General features: G+C 35.1%; 1 protein-coding gene across 8 annotated transcripts in view; it reads left to right on the forward strand.

Moving 5' to 3' along the window:
• Window positions 1-20543, forward strand: part of ADGRB3 (adhesion G protein-coupled receptor B3) — a 707424-nt gene that overhangs the window by 661788 nt on the left and 25093 nt on the right. For 4 of the 8 annotated variants that reach the window (XM_025991123.2, XM_025991125.2, XM_025991124.2 and 1 more), the window contains 4 exons: window positions 2707-2802; window positions 4280-4319; window positions 9033-9676; window positions 19662-19697. In XM_025991123.2, the coding sequence (XP_025846908.1) occupies window positions 2707-2802; window positions 4280-4319; window positions 9033-9676; window positions 19662-19697 (816 nt within the window). The remainder of the gene's footprint in view (window positions 1-2706; window positions 2803-4279; window positions 4320-9032; window positions 9677-19661; window positions 19698-20543) is intronic. The other 4 variants (XM_072735057.1, XM_072735073.1, XM_072735061.1 and 1 more) reach the window with 1 other exon arrangement.

Genomic DNA, 20543 nt, shown 5'->3' on the forward strand with positions numbered 1-20543 from the left:
TAAACTAATTCATGTAGATTGCCTGAATACATTTTTAAGATTTTGTAAAAATCAAACAGAGTATTTGGAATCAAGTGGAATTTCTCCTGCAAAGCTTCTGAATTAGAAGTAATAGTAGCACTAAATGTGTCAGAGAATCTAGCACTTATATTATGGCATTTATATGACCATTAAAATGACTTTGAATTTACTGAAGAATTTTTATGCTTTTCTGTTTTATGTTTCTTCCGAATAGCATTGACTGATTCATAAAGCTGACATCATTCTCTAGGGTAGAAATGCCCTTAATCCATTGTCATATTTGGAAATTTGGTAGTTTAAAGTATGATTTTGTATGTGCATGTTATGAAAAAGAGATTTCTTTTATATCTCCTTCAAGCAATCAGATAGTGAATTTTGAAGAGAAATTTAACAGAAGTTGCTTTTCCATATTTCATTGTCAGACAAAAATATCCTTGACAGCTACACTCTGAAGGTCTGAAAATAGTGGTTAGCGTGGACCAGTTAAATCAATGTTTAGTATTACCAAGTGCCACTTTCATATGTTATATATACTAGTATTTAGAAATAGATTTGAAAAAAAAAAGTCTTCATGTGACAGGCAGGATCCTAGAAGGCAATATTTCTAACATACTATTTATTTACCTTTATAAATTGTGCTGCTTTAATAGTTGCCTTGGGGCACAAACAGAAAATTAGCACATACCTGTTTTCTGATGTTAGTTCTTTTGATTTTTTCATTTTTCTGCAAACAGATACCTTTTCTTAGTGTTTTTCCCCAGAGCAGATTTCTGTATAGCAAACAGTAATCATCTGGCAGACACTAGACTCATTACCAATTTTTGATTATTACTCTGTCACTCTATGGCTTATAGCTATTCTTAACTGAAAAAGGAGGAGCCTGGAAGCATTTTTATCTAAAGAATCTAACTTTTTCCATGTTCTGTCTCCTTCAAGGAGAGATAAGCTGGATGATTTAGTTCTAAATATTTATTCAGTTCTTTAAGAAAAGATGATAAGACTCAATTTCATTGAGTCTATGCTTGTATTGATGTGTTTGAAGGGAAAAAGAAGAAATTATCTTGCTCATTTGGATCAGGCAACTCCTCATTCTTTTTTTTCCCAGTAAATCTCAGATTTAGAAATATTTAGAATCAGAGGATAGAAGAGATAAGAGTTCATCTTCCACTCCCTAAATTCACAGCTCTAGTGGCTATATCATCAGGATTAGAACATGAATCCTGGAGAAAAAGAAGTTGACAAAGGTCTCCCTATTGTACAAGTTGGCCAGAACTCTGGGGTGGTGACTAAATCCTGTGTCACTTTCCAAATCTTGCAATAATGACTTATGACATGAGTGAGAGGAGCTGAAAACAATAAGCTCAGTTTTCTTCTGACCAATATGTATACTATGCACATCTTACAGCAGAACTGTGACAGGATATTTTATGTTGGTGCTTTTCAAAAGTAAAGATAGTTCATTAAGGTGTTTACTGTGGTAAACATGATGGCACTTCAGTAAAACTGGGGATATGCAACATCGTCTCTACTTTGTTTTTTAATCCAATAAAACAGATTATAATAAACTAGAAGTAGGGTATCAGTCCTGTGAAGTCAAAACAACAAAATACGAATAAAATGACCTTGCCATTGACTGGGATAAGAAGCTACTCGTGATAATATCTGTCAATAGCTTGTTAGGAGCCTAATGAGCCACAGGAAGTAGAAAGGACATGTTAATATGAAGGCATCATATGATCAGAATAGCTATCAGTTGATTTGTGTGTTATTCATTTATTCGTGTTTACTCACTTGTTTAATAAAGGATTTAATGTTCTTCAAATTTCCTTGTGATATGTGTGTCTTTACTTAGAATCCAATTGTGACTGCCTATTAAGGAAATTTGGCTTTTCAAAGTGATCTTCGTCTTTTCTAAGACAACCAGAAAAAGCACTTTTATTACCTTTTTTTGTTTCATTGTGTGTTGTTTTTACACCAGGGCACATAGTACTTGAAGAGAGACAAGAAATATTTTCCCCAGTATGATCTCTTCCATGAGACATAAAGGGAAAATCCCAAATCCATTCCAACAAAAGATCATTGAGTAATCTCATTTCCACAATGTTTAAAGTTATTATGAAGATGATGCCATAGCAAGTAATAAATCCCCCTTGAAAGACACACACACATAGTTTGTAGCAGTGAAAATAAATCTGCCCTCTGGCAAGAATTACTGATTTTCAGCCAGATGCAGCCCTGGTGAAAACTGAGGAGTTCTCAGCACTCTCCCCTATAGATTATGGCAAGTGGGGACACCTGGGTGGCTGAGCAGTTGAGCATCTGCCTTCCGCTTAGGGCGTGATCTGGGGTCTCAGGATCAAGTCCCACATTGGGCTCCCTGCATGGAGCCTCCTCCCTTTGCCTGTGTCTCTGCCTCTCTCTCTCTTTCTCTCTCTCTCTCTCTGTGTCTCTTTCATGAATAAATAGATAAAATCTTTAAAAAAATGATTATGGCAAGTGATAAATGTCTGTGACATCAAGTCTGGGGTCACCAGTATATGTATGAAGAAGTAAACAAAAGTAAATAAAATGGGTATTAAATTAAAACAATGAGAGTTACCATTTCAAAGTTGATTGCCTATATAGACAGTATCTGGTCATTACCAAGAGAGAAGAAAATTAATAGGATTTTTTCCCCTCCTACAGGTTCAGGATGCATTTAGATGCCGATTGAGAAACTGTCAGGATCCCATCAATGCTGATTCTTCAAGTTCTTTTCCTAATGGGCATGCTCAAATAATGGTGAGCTTTTATTTTCCTTCTGATTGGTGATTTAAGTCATGATTTGTGACAGGAATAAACAAAATATTCTTACTACTAAAATAGTATCTAAGTCCCATTTTGAGTGACTTTGGCTTTAGTTCATTAACAGATTTATAGATACTGGATAACCATTCTGTCTCGATGGTTTAGGAGTCCTGGATCTGCTACTGGTCCCCTGATGTGTGGAGTGTGGGGTTTGTATGCAACACCAGAGCATATTTGCACCTCTGCACAGAATGAGGGATAATAATTTGTCCACAGGAAGCATGTTTGTTTACAGGGCAGAACACTATGGACCTGCACTTCTGGTCATAAAGCAATGGTTCTTAGCCTTGGTTGTGCATTAGAATCCACACTCCAGACAAATGAAATCAGAATCTCTGGGGAGGGGGTGGGGACCCAGGTCTTGGTGATTCCAATATGCAGCCCAAGATTAGAACCACCGCCCTAAGGTAGAAGGGCATAGCCACAATTCCAATCAAAGGTCAGTCATTGTATACAAGCTCAATTGTTGAGATTAAGGGATCCTTTAGGCATTAACACTTTGGTGTCTTTGAGAAATGAGCTAAAATTCAAACTATGATTTGTTAAAAGCAGGGCTTAAATGGAAATTTCTTTTACAATATGCTAAATTTACTATGAATGGTTTTGGATTAGGCAACATAAAATAGTTGAAATGATATACTAATAACAGGCTTGAGAAGGAATTATCAACTCTGTATTGAAACAAATAAATACTGAAATTTCTAACTTAAAATATAAAATAAATTTTAGAATTTCTAAATAATATCTTCCAGTATATGACTGAAAGAACTCGATTAAGATGGACTAATTTAATGTTGCCACTTAAAAAAATTAACTGATCTGTTTAAAAGTTTGTGGGAAATATGGGGATGATAGCAGGTTGTAGACCAGATTAGTATTGTTTTATCTTCAATTTTAATTCCTAATTCTAAAAGTCTTTTGTCAATTTGAATGAAAATGGATCATTAGAAGAGCCTAGTTTGACTATTAAGGGTTTGACAAAGCCGTATTATAAGATACTACATTATAAACAATATATTCAAAGTGAATATCTTATAAATACAAATAGCAAAGACATTTATTTAAATATGTTCATAATCATGCATATAGTTTTTTATTGTGGTTTAAAGAATTGCCTTGAAACTCTATCCTTTTATATATGGTGTCAGTCTCCTGACTGAAGATGACAGTGGGTAATGTATTACTTTATTAAAATTTTATACCATTTTTCCATTGTTTTAATTCAACATTTGGTCTCTAGGAAATAGGCATGAAAACAATTCAGTTATTACCTGAGAAACTTTTTTTACACAAAACAATAATCTGGTACTGCCTAGTCAGATATCTATAAACTTCAGTTAATCTAGTGTGTAAAAGTCGCTTGAGGTCTTCATTAAATGGTGATCCTATACCTTATTATTTGTTGTTACAGACAGACTTTGAAAAGGATGTAGACATTGCCTGTCGATCAGGTAAGAATATTTGGATTTCGAAAATATCACTAGGGGGATCCCTGGGTGGCGCAGCGGTTTGGCGCCTGCCTTTGGCCCAGAGCACGATCGTGGAGACTCGGGATCGAGTCCCACGTCGGGCTCCCGGTGCATGGAGCCTGCTTCTCCCTCTGCCTGTGTCTCTGCCTCTCTCTCTCTCTCTCTCTCTCTGTGACTATCATAAATAAATTTTTAAAAAATCATTAGGGATGTTAAATCATTTTATGATTTTGATTTTAAAGACAGTGCTGCAGTTTACATGTCACGTATTCATGTAGATTAATAAATAGAACCTTTCAAAGGGAAGCATTGTAATAGCAAATGGTGGTGGAGGGGAGAGGGTAGGGGGTGAAGGAAAAATGAGGATTGACAGAGAAACTAAGAATGGTTAATAGGAAACACAGTGACAACAGAAAAGTGAGGACTTGGAAACATAAGACTTCTGTTCCACTGCTTACTGGTTGTGAGGTGTAAGGCCAGTCAGTTTGGCCTCTTTTTGCCTCACTTTCATCATTTGTGGAATATGGGTTGTTGCAAGGTTGAAGTACATCCTGTGTGTTTGTGTGTATCATAGCTGCTGCCATTGCTACATTCTTAGTGGAGCCCAAGAAGAAACCATGCAGCACTCTCTGCCTTAGAGGGCTGGAGTCCTGGGAACAATGTCTGTCCTCAGTCTGGGGCTAAATTCTCACCAGGGGTAGATGACTCAAGAGTTTGAAAGGAATCTCTTCATTTTTGGATAATTCCAGCTGTTGCAAATGTTTCTTTCTGTTGGAATATATAATATACCTTATTTTTACCTTGTATTCATTGACTTTAGTGCTGCCTTCCACAGTAAGAGTGGCTATCTATTTCATCTAAGTATCCAGATGTTTGGAGGCAAATGCCATTCAGTCCAATCCAAGCCCTTTTTTTCCAGACCAAACAAACTGTGGTTCCTCATTTATTCCTCATAGCACCCTCCTGAGCAGCCATGGCGCCCACGTAGCCTCCAGTTTGTCAATAATTTTTAGATTGTGCCCCAATGTCAGGAATTCTCACAGTTGGCTCTTTATTTATATTAATGTTATCGACATTTGCATCTCATTTCATAGCACCTGGTACATTACTACTTGCAATTTGTTGTCATCTGAAATCCCTAAGACTTTTTTTAGTAGTTGTCAGAATTTTACTGGTAGAGGATTATCTAAAGGTTCTGGAATTTTTTCCTTGAAGAAAAATCTAGCCTTGCATTTATCTCTATTTGCTATTTTGCTAGTCTCAGGTTAGCATTCTGTCCGTTTGAAATTTTTTGGGTATTGAAAGTTTGATAAGAATACCTTCTAAATATTTATTCAAACTGTCAATAAAGGAGTTAGATGGGAAGGCGGTGAGTATAGAACCCTGCTTTGGTTATAGGGCACCTCCCACCCACCCCACACTGATTCCCTTTAAGTATACTTTTCAGATTCAGCTCATAACTATAAAACATCTTTGCAGGCTCTGAGATTACAGAGTTGTCATAATCACAAGACTATGAGAGACTAAGTTCATATTCTCATTTCTGAATTCAGTGAAAATACTCTATGAAGAGTATGGTCATAGCAGAGCAGTAGAAAAACTGTCATAACTTGGGAACCCATAGTAGGCCTGGGGGTAGGGTATTAGGAATCACTCTTTCATGTTTAATATCTAGAAAAATATTGCTAAGAAACAATCTTTTTTTTTTTTTTTTTTTTTTGCTAAGAAACAATCTTGTGAGTGTTTGGTTTCCAAAGTCTACCATTTCTGTTTTTGGAAAACTGATAAAACTTTTTCCTTTGCTCTATCTGCTCTCCATAATTTCTCAAAGATCACTAGCCATGGTGCCAGGTTCTACATCTGTATTCCAAGATGGATGTGACTGGTCTGGGGTCCAGAAGCCTGACTTTCTTTAAAATTATTAGGTATTCATTTAATTCCTATTTTCCTACATTTAATTAGTTTCCTTTCAGCCTTTTTTGGTGTATTCTTTATACAGTTCTTCTTGATAGAGAACCAAAAGAGGAAAAAAATGGTTCTGTCCAGACCTACAATGTTAGCATTACCTGGGAACTTGTTAGAAGTGCAGATTTTCAGGCCCTCCCCCAGATCTACTGTGGGGTGGGATACAGTTATCAGTGTTCTCACAAGCCATCCAGGTAGTCTGATGCATGTGATGCTGGAGAACCATTTTATTAGACCATCCTCCCCAAGCCTGCTCTTTTGTTAAATATACTCCATCTCCCCAGACTTCATTTCATTCTGGGATTTAGTATTCCTAATACAGCCCAGGACCACTATCTTATTGGAAAATATTTTTGTGGTGTTTTCATTTTTTTTTGTCTGTGCCCTTTTTAACTGAGCTCATCAGGAGCTTGCCTCAGTTTTTCTAGAGGCCTCCTGTTCAATTCAATTTTAAAGTTTCAATTCTTGGACTCTGAGTTTTGTTGACTCCAAGTTTTGTTGAAATTCACTTTCCCAAAGGGTGGAATATATACTGATTATGCAAAATATATAGGCGCTTTTTGTCTTGCTGTGTTGTGTATGCATTTTGCCTTTTACAACTTAATTTCTCATAAAAGTCTCATCACTTCAACATCATGTTTGTATGTGTAAGTGATATGAATTTGTTTATGTTTCCATTCAAAATTTGGATATCCATTTTAAGCAAGTCCAAGAGGCAGACATATCTCTCATATGGAGGATACACTACTTCATAAGAAGAATTATATTTCCCCAAATGCTTAAGATACACAATTTTTCAGTAAAGATAGCTGTGTCATGTGATAAAAATATGGTAACTCTAACTGCAAATCATATTAATGATGCAAAATAAACACATCTTGTACAAATACAGACAATAAAATCAATATTCAGTACCAAACTTGCCTTTATAGTTTCTAATATACTTATAAAAGTATAAAATTATGTATGTCCTTAAAGTAATGTGACTGGTTCCCATAACGGGCCTTTAAATTGTACTGCTTTAAATTTTGGATTAGTTTTTGCATGCAGTTAAAGATTTAAAATATTCTTCCCTGAATTTGGAGGTTTTTTTTAAGTATTTTATTTATAATGTCATTAAGTCTGTTAATTTAACATGCTTTGCCCTGTAATGTTTTTAGATAAATTTTTTCTGGCAACCACAATTCATTACTGATCTGAGGTTGGGAAATAACTTTTTTTAATTGAATTATTCTGCTTTTTAAAATAATAAATACAAAAACTTACAACCAAATTATGGATTAATAAAAAAAATATGTAGATACAGATTTAACAGGATTTTTAGTGTCTGAAATAAAGAGACCTAATACAGTAATGAAATACAGTATCTCTAAAGATAAAAGATACTCCATGAATGATGCATTTTTTTGAATGATGCATGTTTGAAATCATTTTGAAGCCTTCTTTGTAGTTGGGAAAGATATAATCTGTTTTTTAAATCTCTGCTTTAATGAATAATCATGATGCTATTGGAAAATTCAATAAAAATGGGTAAAATTCAATGTATCTGAAACTTTTCATTAGGAAACAACAAACTAAATTTTTTTTTTTTCAAACTAAATATTTTATAGTCATCTGCCTAAAGAAATTTTCGGCAACAATTGCTCTGCTTTGTAGGTAGAGCAGAGAGTTAAGTGCACATGTTGAGCCACCTTGCACACTGTGCTTTTCTGTTTGCTTTCAGTACCAAAACTACCAAGAATACTTCTTCAGAATTTCATTCTTCCCTACCTCAAAATTGATATTTGTTTACAGCTAAACATTCCTCAAGTCATTCTATTATTATCTATTAAATATGACTTTCTTCTCATATAGAGACAGAAGAAAAATGCTAAAGTACATTTTAATTAAAAATTCTGAATTCTTTTGTTAGTTTATTTTGGTTTGGTTTGGTTTATGTTTTCATTTCCACCCCCCCCCCCCTTTACTGCCAGTTATCATGCATTTTGAATTTTTCTAAGTCATTATTTTTCAAGCTTTAAATTGGATAGAGTTTTCAGAAGCTCATACAGTTTTTTTCCTGCTTAAAATCAGTGGCAATTTTAATACCCCCTCGAGGGCATTCGAGCATATGGATTGATCTTGTAAAGAAATTCTTTTTTTTTTCCCCACATGGAACTGAAGATGGTAAATACTTTTGAACCCTGTATCTACCTTGACCATATGGACTTCACTGATAAATGCTCATTAATTTTCAACATGCATAATTTTGGAGGAATTTCTAATGCAGTAGGATGAAATTCTCATTGATTACCTCTTTCAAGAAGTATTTTAATGAATAGAACTTGTAGAATTCTTTAGGGGAAAAGTCTTTGAGAGAAAGTCAAATTCATGTGAAATATATCCATGATTTCATTAAACTCTTTGCAATAGCTTGATGGTGAAACTTCTCTGGTATCTGTCTTTCCTCTGGAAAGCTATGCATATAGTATTGAGACTTTTGGAAGTCCATTAGTCAACTTTCAGGTATGTTTTAGCTATGAACTACCTGAGATCTATGAAGGCATGTCAGAATCAATAAAGAGTGATTGAGTAATCTGAGCCATATACAAACAATAGATATATAATGTTTTAAATATTATTTTTTAACTTTTTCAGGAAATTGTTTCATAGAAAGATGGCAAAATGCAGTAGTGAAAAAATAAAAACACATTAACTTTCTTTTATGAATTTGTATATCCTAATTTACAGTTCTTCATAAGGATATTGGTCCTTGCCGAGCAGCAACAATAACAGGAACACTCTCTAGGATTTCTCTAAATGATGATGAAGAAGAAAAGGGAACAAATCCTGAAGGGCTTAGCTATTCCACACTGCCTGGAAACGTCATTTCCAAAGTCATTATCCAGCAACCCACGGGTATGCATATGCCCATGAGTATGAATGAGCTGGGCAATCAGTGTTTGAAAAAAGAAAACAGTGAATTGCGAAGAACTGTGTACTTATGTACAGATGACAATTTGAGAGGAGCTGATATGGACATAGTCCATCCTCAAGAAAGAATGATGGAAAGTGACTATATCGTGATGCCCAGAAGTTCTGTAAACACCCAGCCATCAATGAAAGAGGAAAGCAAAATGAATATTGGTATGGAAACCTTGCCACATGAAAGGCTATTGCACTACAAAGTGAATCCAGAATTCAACATGAATCCACCTGTCATGGACCAGTTCAATATGAACTTAGATCAACACCTTGCACCCCAGGAACATATGCAGAATTTGCCCTTTGAGCCTCGCACAGCTGTGAAGAATTTCATGGCCTCTGAGTTGGATGATAATGCAGGACTATCAAGAAGTGAAACTGGGTCAACGATATCAATGAGTTCATTAGAGGTAAGCAATAGAATAAACCTTTCTTGATATTTGAAATATTTCATATTTAAGAAATTGACTCATATGGCACTGAGGAAGAAGAGTGACTCTTTGCAGTTATGTATCATCCAAAAAATTTGGCATGTTGGGATTAATATTCAAGACATACTTTTTTTTCCAGTGGTACATCAGAATGCTCTTTTTCAAGATCATGTTTTGAAAAAGGAGCCCTCTATATTTAAAAGGATATCAGTCATAATTCTTTCAAATGGGAACCAAGTAGAGCACTCATAAAGATGAAATATAGAAGGTCCTCCTGATGTTTCTCAGGTACCAGAGATAATATTTTGGTGGCTAAAATAGCTCCTGGATGGTATTACATTTTAAGCCCAAATCTGGATCTTCTGTGTGAAGGCATCCATTAAAAAAAAAAATGGAATGTTTCTGTGGAGTCTTCCATTACTCTGATTTTAAACTCTATTTTTATGTTAGATCAATATCTTTCAGAGAAAATGTTTTGCTCTCAGCCCTTGCATAATTACGACCACTAAAATTTTTTATCTTAAATTGTGAACTCTTAGGAGAAATGAACATTGATCGATTAAGAGTCAGGACTCTGAGGTCCGACCACATGACTTTTCTATAAAAGCAAAGTCCCTTCAGTTCTTTTCTGCTCATAAAGTGAAGTACACAGTAGTCAACAGTTGTCAATATCATTCATATTAAATTACAATCAATCAAGTAAGATCTAAGGAATGTGTCTTATTTTTTTATTTCCACATATCATGTTACTGTTTTGTATGTGACTTTTATATCTTGTACCTTGAAATTTTCCTGTAAACCTACTGCTGATATATTACAAGGTGTCTTTAGTATACAATGCAATACGTGCACTCTTTTGTGTGTATTGTGAATTGTTTTAATATGATAGATCATTTCATAAGACACTATGTGAGAAAGACACTATAACTGGTTGCTTACCCTTTCCATCAGAAATATGCTGATCATTATATGTTCTAGTGTTCAAAAGTGCCCAGAGGCAGTTGTCCCTCCTTTCTCCCCACAAACCCATTCCTTCTACTAGGTCAACATGAAGAGAGATCTGGTAAGGCTAGAGCAATTTGGTGAGTAGTGTGATTGTGACTTTTTTTCCCAACTGGATCAAGAAACTTCTAGATGGGAAAAATGGGAAAGTAGATGGGATCTAGAATAAATCCCTAGATCTAGATCAATCTTAAACAGAAGAGGGTTTCTGAGATTAATGATCTCTCAGAACCAAAAGCATGAGACAGTGAGGCCAAGTTAATTCTAGAATGGCAGGAACTCTCACTACCACTAGAAAAAAGTGTCCTGTCCTTCTGAATTAGCAGAATAACTACTATTTCTCTTTTTCTAAGTTGTGTATCCCAGAGACTAGGAGGTCTATTATAGTATGGCCACATAAGTACAAACTACATATTTATGCAAAATCACAAACGTTTCAAAAGGATTTTCACTGAGTTGTGAGTATAATAATATAACATCATAAGTAATCATAATTCTGATGTACTACTTGAAAATCATAATGACCATGTGAGTCTTCTCTATAGAATGACTCTTTAAAATGTGCTAAAGGGGTTAGAATAAAATTGCATTAAAATATCTTACTTAATATAAAAATGCTTTACATCTAAAAGCCTAAAATCCTTTCTGGGTTTGATATTGTATAGGTTGTGTGTACTTGAACAATAGACTAAATTTCCAAGTGTTCCTCTGTTCAGTTTGCAATTTTCCAAATCTCCATATCCTTATTATTAAGTATAAGCATCATATATAACTGTGATTCAGCCAAAAGATCTGCATTTAAATAACTTAGAGATCACAAGGCTTACATCTTGAAAAGGAAGAAAATTCAGGATTCAGAATGAAAATTCGGTTCCTCATTTTCATTCTTTAAAAAAGTTCAATAGTAATTGCTTATGGTGACCATTTTAGGAGACAGCTGAAAGAAAATATGTAGATGTGGGAATTAATAATAAAAATTAGCATTTATATAGCATTTTTCATTAGCAGATCCTCAAATCACCTTAAAAGCATGAATTAATTAATCTTCACAACACCTCTGTGCAATGGATAAGTTGTTATAATCCTTGAAGTAAAGTAATTTATTCAAGGTTACAGAGCAACTGCACAGTACATCCAGGAAAAGAATCTTTCTGTCCTGATCTATTTTATGCTGTCTAAAAGAGACAGTAATGTGTCTGGACATTAGCAGGAGAGCAACTTAAAAGTTAGTTTTAACCCTTGACAGACACATGGTCTTATGGTGAATAAAGACACAAAATGGATAAAATATAGGTATCACAACTAGCAGATTTTGGAGATAGAACTGTGACCCATGAAGATGAAGTCGATGGTGCAGCTTTCCTTATGAGCAGGGGAACGCATTGTCAAATGGAGTTATCAACTCTGCTAGACTGTATCTGCAGGGCCAGCCAGTGGGGAAGATGACATCCTGACATCAGAGAAAAAGCCACAAGATGACTGGAGTGAGTATCTACATAAAGAGAGGATCAACAGTAGCCAGGAGGTGCCTGGAGTCTTAGAAGACAACGTGAAGAGACACAAGTGGGTGAATATGTATTTGACATGAGGCCCAAGCCATAGAATAATTTGAGTCATTTTCCACTCTGAGCAAGAAGAAAGTTCAAAACCACAGGAACATCCAGCCCGGGAAGCTGCAGCAGCAAAGGATGCCCAGGTGCATCTGGATCCTTTCAAGAATAGAATAAAAGCGATGTTCATGTTAATTCAGGAAGTTTCTTCCAGAGAAGTGGGTATTCACAAATTGCCATGGTGGGAGGTGGAGTTGGGGAGAGAAGGAAAAGAAGATAAAAGCTACCAGTTTGTAGCACAGAATGTGGTAGGCATAAGGAAGAGAGAAGGCAAGAAAAACCAAAGTTTGAGGGAGAAAAAATGAAAGCCAAAGAGTGGGTAAGCGTGTAGTACTTATTCATATAAGTGGGAGGCAACGAAGAAGGAGGGAGGCTCCCCAATCCTGAAAGCAGTGCCAGAAGAAAAGGTTCTAGGCTCCAGGGGAGTTTGTTTAGCTAACCTCCAGTTATTGAGTATAAAAAAGTTTGATGAATGCACAAAGTTTCTTGGCATAACAGCTTATCCAGATTTTCTCCCTGCCTAATATTATCTTCTTTTTTTCTTCTTTTTCTTTTTCTTATAATGTGTTATCTTCCATCTTCCAAACTGTATCCATTCTCAGAATGGGCTTGATGAGCAATTCTGAAAATTTTAGTTTCTGAAAGATTCAGTTTCCACAACAATAGGATAATTGCAATTTTAATATGATAGAAATCCTCACAATGGCTCCAGCCCTCAATATCCTCTAAGTGCTTTAAGGTTAAGAAGAATAGAACTGTCAGGGGTGCCTGGGTGGCTTAGTCAGTTAAGTGTCTGACTCTTGAGTTTGGCTCAGGTCATAATCTTGCAGGTCATGGGATCTAGCCCCACATCGGGCTCCTTGCTCAGCATGGAGTCGGCTTGAGATTTTCTCTCCCTCTCCTTTGCCCCCTCCAAAATAAATAAATAAATATTTTAAAAATATTTTAAAACTGAATAATAAAACTGTCAGCACTTAAGTCATGCACCTTCAATTAATGAAAAAAAATGTGTTGATATTTGGTGTGTATATAAAGCAAGTAACCACTAGGTGCTATGGAGCAGGTAGGGAAAATATTGAGGTATCATAGTTCTCAGGTCGTTTTGAGGACTATGAAACAGTTTCAATTTTGGATTGTGGTTCTATTTATTCTTTGAAAAATTCTAGATATTATAAGAAAATGGGTCAGTATTTGCTTTGAACCTTTGGAACAGTGGCATTTATTCTAAAGCCTGTAGCTGTTATATTTAAATAATAAACATTTCCTCACTCAAAAATCTTCCCAGTTTGTATGCATGTCCTGGGCCTGTTTGGCACATGGCCCATTCTGCACCTTTTCCCCCTGTGTCACTCAAGGTTGATGCAGGTTCCTGTACTTCTGGGATATCCCAGAATATCCCTGGATATTTCTCCCCTGCACATTCTGCTTTGGATACCATTTTGTGTTTCTTTAGTGACAGTTCCTTAATGCTTCCAGCTTTGCCCAGGTGCCTCTGGGCTTAAGTCATAATGCCCTGTTCCTTTGTCCAGCCTGGGGGGATAGTTAACTTTTGCTAATCTCTAGGTTACCTTGGCAATCCTGTATGTGGCTTCTCAGCTTCACTATCACTAGAATTCTTATGAAACAGTTTGCTTAGAGGTAAATACTTTAAGTGGTTCCTCTTATTCTCCTGACAAATTGTGTCTTAATTTTACTTCCTTATGCAGAAACCCTTAATGACTAGTCAGAGTTAGATAGTAGATTACAAAATGGTTTTATCAAGAGCAGAAAGTTTTGCTACTCTAGCTTTTCTGACCCTTTCAGTATAAATTTAACTATATATCTGAAAACATTGTCAGATAAGTCTCCCTCAATTTGTAAATGGATAGAAAGGGACACCATTCTAGGCTCTATTTTTATACTCCAGTTTTCTATACATGAATTATAGAACTCTCACCATAATGGTTTTTAAAGGTAAAACATGTTAGCTATAATGTCACATCACAGTTACCTCACATAAAGCTCTGGTGAGGATCAAATTAGATAATGTATGTGAAAACCCTTTGAGAATTATAAAAAGCACTTTAGATGTAACTTTGTGTTGTTATTATTTCATTACCATTATATCCTGAATTTCTGTAAAGAAGCTTGAATGCTGTACTGCTAAATCAGTATTTAGGGCTTTAGACAAAATATTATAGCCTCACTTGGAGCTTGGAGACTCTAACAGGAACCATTATAGAACTGATCATTGTGCAGAAGTCACTTTTTCTTTTTTTTACATTTTTTTCTCACATAGCTGTGGTGAAAGGAGGGCTTGCTCTTCTTTGGTGTTTTGTTTTTGCTCCTAGATTTGAGAATTTTGTCTTTTATGCAAGCATGCAAACAAAATTAGCTGCAATAAGTCATTTTTCAAAATTAATTATCCTCAGGTTTTATTTTCACAGATATTTTGAATGGATTTAGTATCAAAGCTTTCTCTTTGAGTGTGTTCATTGTTCACTCTGTAATAAAACTTTTAATGGCAGTCATATCATACTACCATTTGTTAGTCACTGCAATTTATTCCTTGCAGCAAGTTTTCTAGTGTTTGGTCCAGTTTAATTTGAAGTGACACAAACAATGAATTATTCCCTTTGAGAAACTATTCATCATTCTAGAGGATTTAGATAGATATGGAGAGATGCCTCAATGCATAAAGTTGCTAAGCATTCCTCTGTATAGCCTCATGCTCTTGTGCATTTCCTTACTCTTAAATTTCCCTTTTTTTTTTTTTAACTTCCATTAGTGATAAGCCTGCATTCCCCTCAGTTGTCTTGATCCTTTTGGCTGTCAATTCATTCGTAATGGTTTTCTTTGTGTATTTAGTTTGCCTACTTATCTATATTCTCCCAAAGAATGAGAAAAACAACAAAAAACAAAAACAAGAAGTAAGTCATTATTTTGGACTTGTTTAGCTGTTGTAGTGTACCTTCTTCAATTATTCATCAATAATTTTGTGAATTATTGTGCCAGGCCCTTTGGTAGATGCTGAAGATATAAAAAGTGATCAAGACAGATGTGGATCCTATCCCTGTGGTGAATAAACCCTATGGAAAACATATAGAATTAATTGGTAACAAATGAGTAATCTAAGAGTGTATTAGACTGGGTAAGGACCATGGAATGTGAGGGAGAGACTTGATAAGGTGGTCTGAGCCTCTTGAAGTGCTGTATGGGGTAAAGTTAAGAAGGAACACGGCTTATGAGGACCTATCTGGAGGATGAGGGGATGTCTTAGGCAAAAGAAACTACAATACAGAGATAGAAAAGAGTTTGGAATATTTTCACAGGATTAGAAGTCCTGTGTAACAATTGGTGAGCTCCTTAAGAGATTGTCAGCCATAGGAAGAAGAAACCAGATTTTGGAGAGCCTTGTAAAACAACTGAAGTAAACAAGGACTATTAAGTGAAAGATTGTCAGGATCATTTCTCCACCCATCCATCCATCTATACATCCATCCCTTTGATGGTTTGGGGGAAAGGATCAGAATCCAGTGGTACTAGGAGAGGGGATAGAGCAGAAAGTTGGAGGACAGTTAGGGAGCTACCAAAGTTATCCAGACAGAATAGGAGACTGTCTTTGATTGTAGAGGTGAAAGTGAAAATGGACAAGAATAGGTGGATCAAGAGAGATTTCAGAGGTGAATAGATACCAATTGCTGGTGGATTTGATGTGCAGGGTGAGAGATGGGGGGAATGAAATGTCTAAGTCTGACTTGACCAACTAGATATATGACATTTTCTGTAATGGGGAAGACTGTAATGAAGAAGAAAAGTGTTTGGAACTTAAAAGATGATATTTACCACCATGGAATGAATGCTATCATCCAGGAGACAAGAGGAAAAAAAGATAATTCAGGAACTCAACACTTAGAAGACAGTAAGATAAGGAAGAGCCACCAAAGGACACTTCAGAATGAGCTACAGCAAACAGGAGGGGGATAAAGAAAAGCTAAGATCATGTGCTTTCTTGAGGAAATGATTAAATTTCAAAAGCCTCTGACAGTCCAGTAAGATAAGGACAGAAAGTTGACCCTGGGAATTGACCAGATGGAGCTCATCAGAGACCTTGACAAGAATTTTAATAGAGTGTTGAGGATAGAATACAAGTTAGGGTGAATTCTAAATGGAAAATTAGGAAAAGTAAACCACATAGAAGAACTGAAAAGATTTCTTTTTATCACCCACTATGACAAAAAGGTTTATTTTTATTTTTGTATCAAGTTATTTGAGAAGTTGGGGATGTATAGACAGAGGGATTCATATCTTCATGAAATATTTTAATACCACCCTGGCTTATTTTAAATTTATATGTAGCAGTTCTTCAGTTATCAACTTAATCAGAAAAATTGTTATGACTTATTTTTATTGATAGAATCTCATTTTTTAAACATATAACCGCTTTTTCTAACCAGTTTTATACCTTACAGTAACTTCCCAGAAAACTCAGAGGGACATTTGAATAAACACATAAGTCAGTCACAGTTTCCACAAACTTTAAGTGCTTTGAAAGACTTTCCAACATACTGCACTGTATACCAAGGATGATAAAATTGAACACTCTGGTTCTTGCATTACACCATGATTTCCCAGTGCCAGATATCTCTTTAAGAGAAACTAGATTTTGCAATGGAAGATACATCATGGAGGTACAGGTTGGCTCCTATTTGTTATTGTATCATTGCTCATAAGTATCTCATGTTTGAATGGTTTTTAAGTTGTTGTAGTCAACACAAATTCTTTTATATTGCCATTAGATTTTTATATCAAATAAGTATCATATTGATTTTTTTTCTCTTTTAAAATATAATTGATGAATAAAAGTTAATCTGCCTGACCTTACTTTATGGCTAGAAGACATCTCTGTCCTCTTGGGTTGACTGGGTCCTCAAATATTATTCTTGCTAAATCGCTGGTAACATTTCTAGTAACAATCAGCAAAAATATCACAGGCATCTTGGCTATAAAATATTGCCACTCTTACCCCTGAGCTAGTAGTGAGAGACAGTGGATAAAACACAAGGTTTGGAGTCAGAAGATCTGAGTGTGAATCCCAACTCATTTGCTTACTACCCAGGTGAAGTAAACAGGTTATTTTAACTATTCTGGTCCTCATTGTTCCTAATTCATGGAATAGGTATAAAAAGTACTTTCCTGACCATCCCACAGGGCAGTTAGTACAAATGTTAAAGTACTTTATAAACTATGAAAGGTTGATACACTTGGTCAGTATTATGGGTCATACTTGGCCGGTATTATGGGTATACAAAATAATAGGACAAACTGCCATATTTTTCCCATTCTCTAATTTTTAAATCTTCACTGCTCATCCCCACCACCATCATCTTTAAGCTCTTTTGACTGAAATCTTTCATTTGTTTATTTCTTAGTCTAATCCTTCAATGCTGCTAGTTATGCTATAGCTTTATGTTAGAATTTAAATTTTATAGGACTTAGAAAGGAAGGAAATCTATTTGTAGGAGTATCTCCATTTTTTTCATATTTTATATCAGTGTAGGTGCATAGGTGACATCAGCTGTCAGAAGCGGAATCTCTTTCTGCTGTTCTTCTAGGTTTCCATCTTTTTTCTTGTTCCTAAAATATGGAACCTTTAGTGACATGCGTCCATCAGCATTCCCAGTTCTTAGGCTACAAAGCTGTACATTTGGAAACAGAGCAACATACCTTTGGCATAGGACCCCTCAATGCATGCAGCAGAAGGGCCTCTTGCTCTGCTGGCTAGCTGAAAGTTTTTCATAAGATCTCACTAATTTTTAAATGGAATTCAAAGCTCATGATTAATCTTCTCTAATGATTGCTTAAAACTGTTCCCATTCTTGCATTTTGCTGTATTAAGAAAAGAATTTTGCTTAACATATACTTACAAAATATCCTGCTGAGTCACAGTGCCAAGAAGGCAAAGCATTCAAGAGCAGAATGGAGACACTGACATTCAGTATAGCATATCGCAGCAAAGAGTGATGCACTACATTGAAGCCTGATTTTTATACAATACAGTTAGATAAAAATAGTGGCGGGAGATGGCAAAGGAGGCCTGGGTGAAATGCCTTCCTATACACTTGTCTCCTTCCAATATGTCACCAGGGCTAGGCTACCATGATACTAGAGACAAGATCAAAGTGATATAAATGGGCTATTTCCATTTAATAAAGCAATTTCCTCAATGCTCTCCTTGATCATACTTGAAGACTGGACTCTGTGATCCAGCTCCACCAAAATCAAATAATTTCAAAATTTATAGATTGTTTTTAAACAAAATCTTTCTTTTAGAATATATCCCCTTCTGTCTAGTAAAGCATGCTTTGGGGGAGTTGGTTGCATAGGGAGGCTCTGGTTCTACAGTGACATTGTAACTTTATCTACAAAAATGTTGACATGTTTTTCAATAAATGGTATTTCTGCCTGTCTGTCTCTAGTATTTAGCAGTTACAAGAATCAACTATCATGGATAGGATTCCCTGTTAGGTTATTGAACTTAAGGTAGCTACTGGGATAGGAGAAGAGAAAGAAAAAAAAAGTTTGTCTTTAGGATTACACATTCGACTGCCTAAATATTACTTGTTTCTAATGTTTATTTTTTGTTTTACCCCCACTTCCTCCAAAAAAATCCAAATTAAAACAAAACAAACCTCACATGGGAAACTTGCTTTTGCTCTCTAAAAATTTAGAGGACATTTTCTATATCTACCGGATATCTCCTTCAATACCAAATCCCTATTAGCACATGTTAAGTGTACCTTTCCTACACTAATATTTATAGAATCACACTAATTTCATTTACGTAATTTTTCCTGATTTTATCAGGCTTATTGTCTACATACTGATCTATAACTAGATCCAGGAGCTGATTAACAGAGAAGCCACAGATGAACATTGAGATATTGACATTTGCATTCATGTTTCACTAGGGTGTGGACTATTATTATTGTTATTATTATTATTATTATTATTATTATTATTTACTAAATTAGAATAGATACTTCAGTTTCTAAGAACCAGAAATTAGGATTTTCCGATCATGGAAAATGATAAAATACCAAAAAAATCGGTGGTTGAGAGATACAGAACTTTAGGACTCAAACAGAACGCCAGAGAAATTTTGGTAGAAATGCAGACTGGAGATAGACTGGTGGGAAATTTTGAGATAACTAAATGATTTTTATCATAAAAATTTTGACATATTCTTATGTGAAGGAAATACTTGTAATACAACGATGCAGGTCATTTTATTGAAGATAATAATTTTCATTTTATTTGAATGACTTAACATAACTTTATATTGGTTTTTCTCCTTTTAAAAAATCTAACAGAGAAGAAAATCACGATATTCAGACCTTGACTTTGAGGTAAGTTTCTATGGATTTTTAAAATAATTTTAATTGCTTGAATTCAAAATTGACATATAATTACTTGAAAATATTACTCTGTAGTATGTAGGAGCTCTACATTTTATTTATTTTTTTTGAGCTCTACATTTTAAAAATTAAGTGAGAAGTGAAACATTTTTAATTAAAAGCCATACTATAAAACTAGGTGTAGAAAAAAAATTTTAACTTCTAATTGACTTAGATATATGCCAAACTGAGGTATTCTAGACAAGGAATTCATTTTATAAATATTAAGACAAATGAGCAATTTATGGTGAGAGTTGGATTTGATTAATTCAGTTTGTTGTGAGGTAAGAATGTTGGTTGCTTCATTTCTCACATTTATAACAATTATATTGGTTTTACTTGAGTGACTACCTGAAGAGAGTGAGAATGCTTTAGCTGATTAGCTAGGCTTTCTCTGGGACTTGCCTTATGTACTGATTCCTATTATTAGGTTCTCTGTGATACATTCTAGATTCTTTTTTCCAATAGTAAGTGTTGGTTCAGTGTGCTCCTGTGTTCAGTAAATGCCTTTTCACAGATATAAACAAGATGAAGATGTTCATTTTCCAATTTGCATTGAATTTATATTGATGTTGTAATATCGATGCTAGAAATTACTGAAATCATACCATTTGAGCAGCTTATGCTAAGCACAAAATTAATGATGTTTGAGCGTCACATAAAAGGCACTTATGCATCTTGATAATTGGATATGATTCATAGCCTGCTGACATAATTGGATATAATACATTATAAATTTCTCTAGCATATTTGTACTGTTGTGATGCTCACATAGAACTTGGGAATCTTAGCTGATAT

The sequence above is a fragment of the Vulpes vulpes genome, chromosome 1 (genome assembly GCF_048418805.1).
Source record: "Vulpes vulpes isolate BD-2025 chromosome 1, VulVul3, whole genome shotgun sequence".
Lineage (NCBI taxonomy): Eukaryota > Metazoa > Chordata > Mammalia > Carnivora > Canidae > Vulpes > Vulpes vulpes.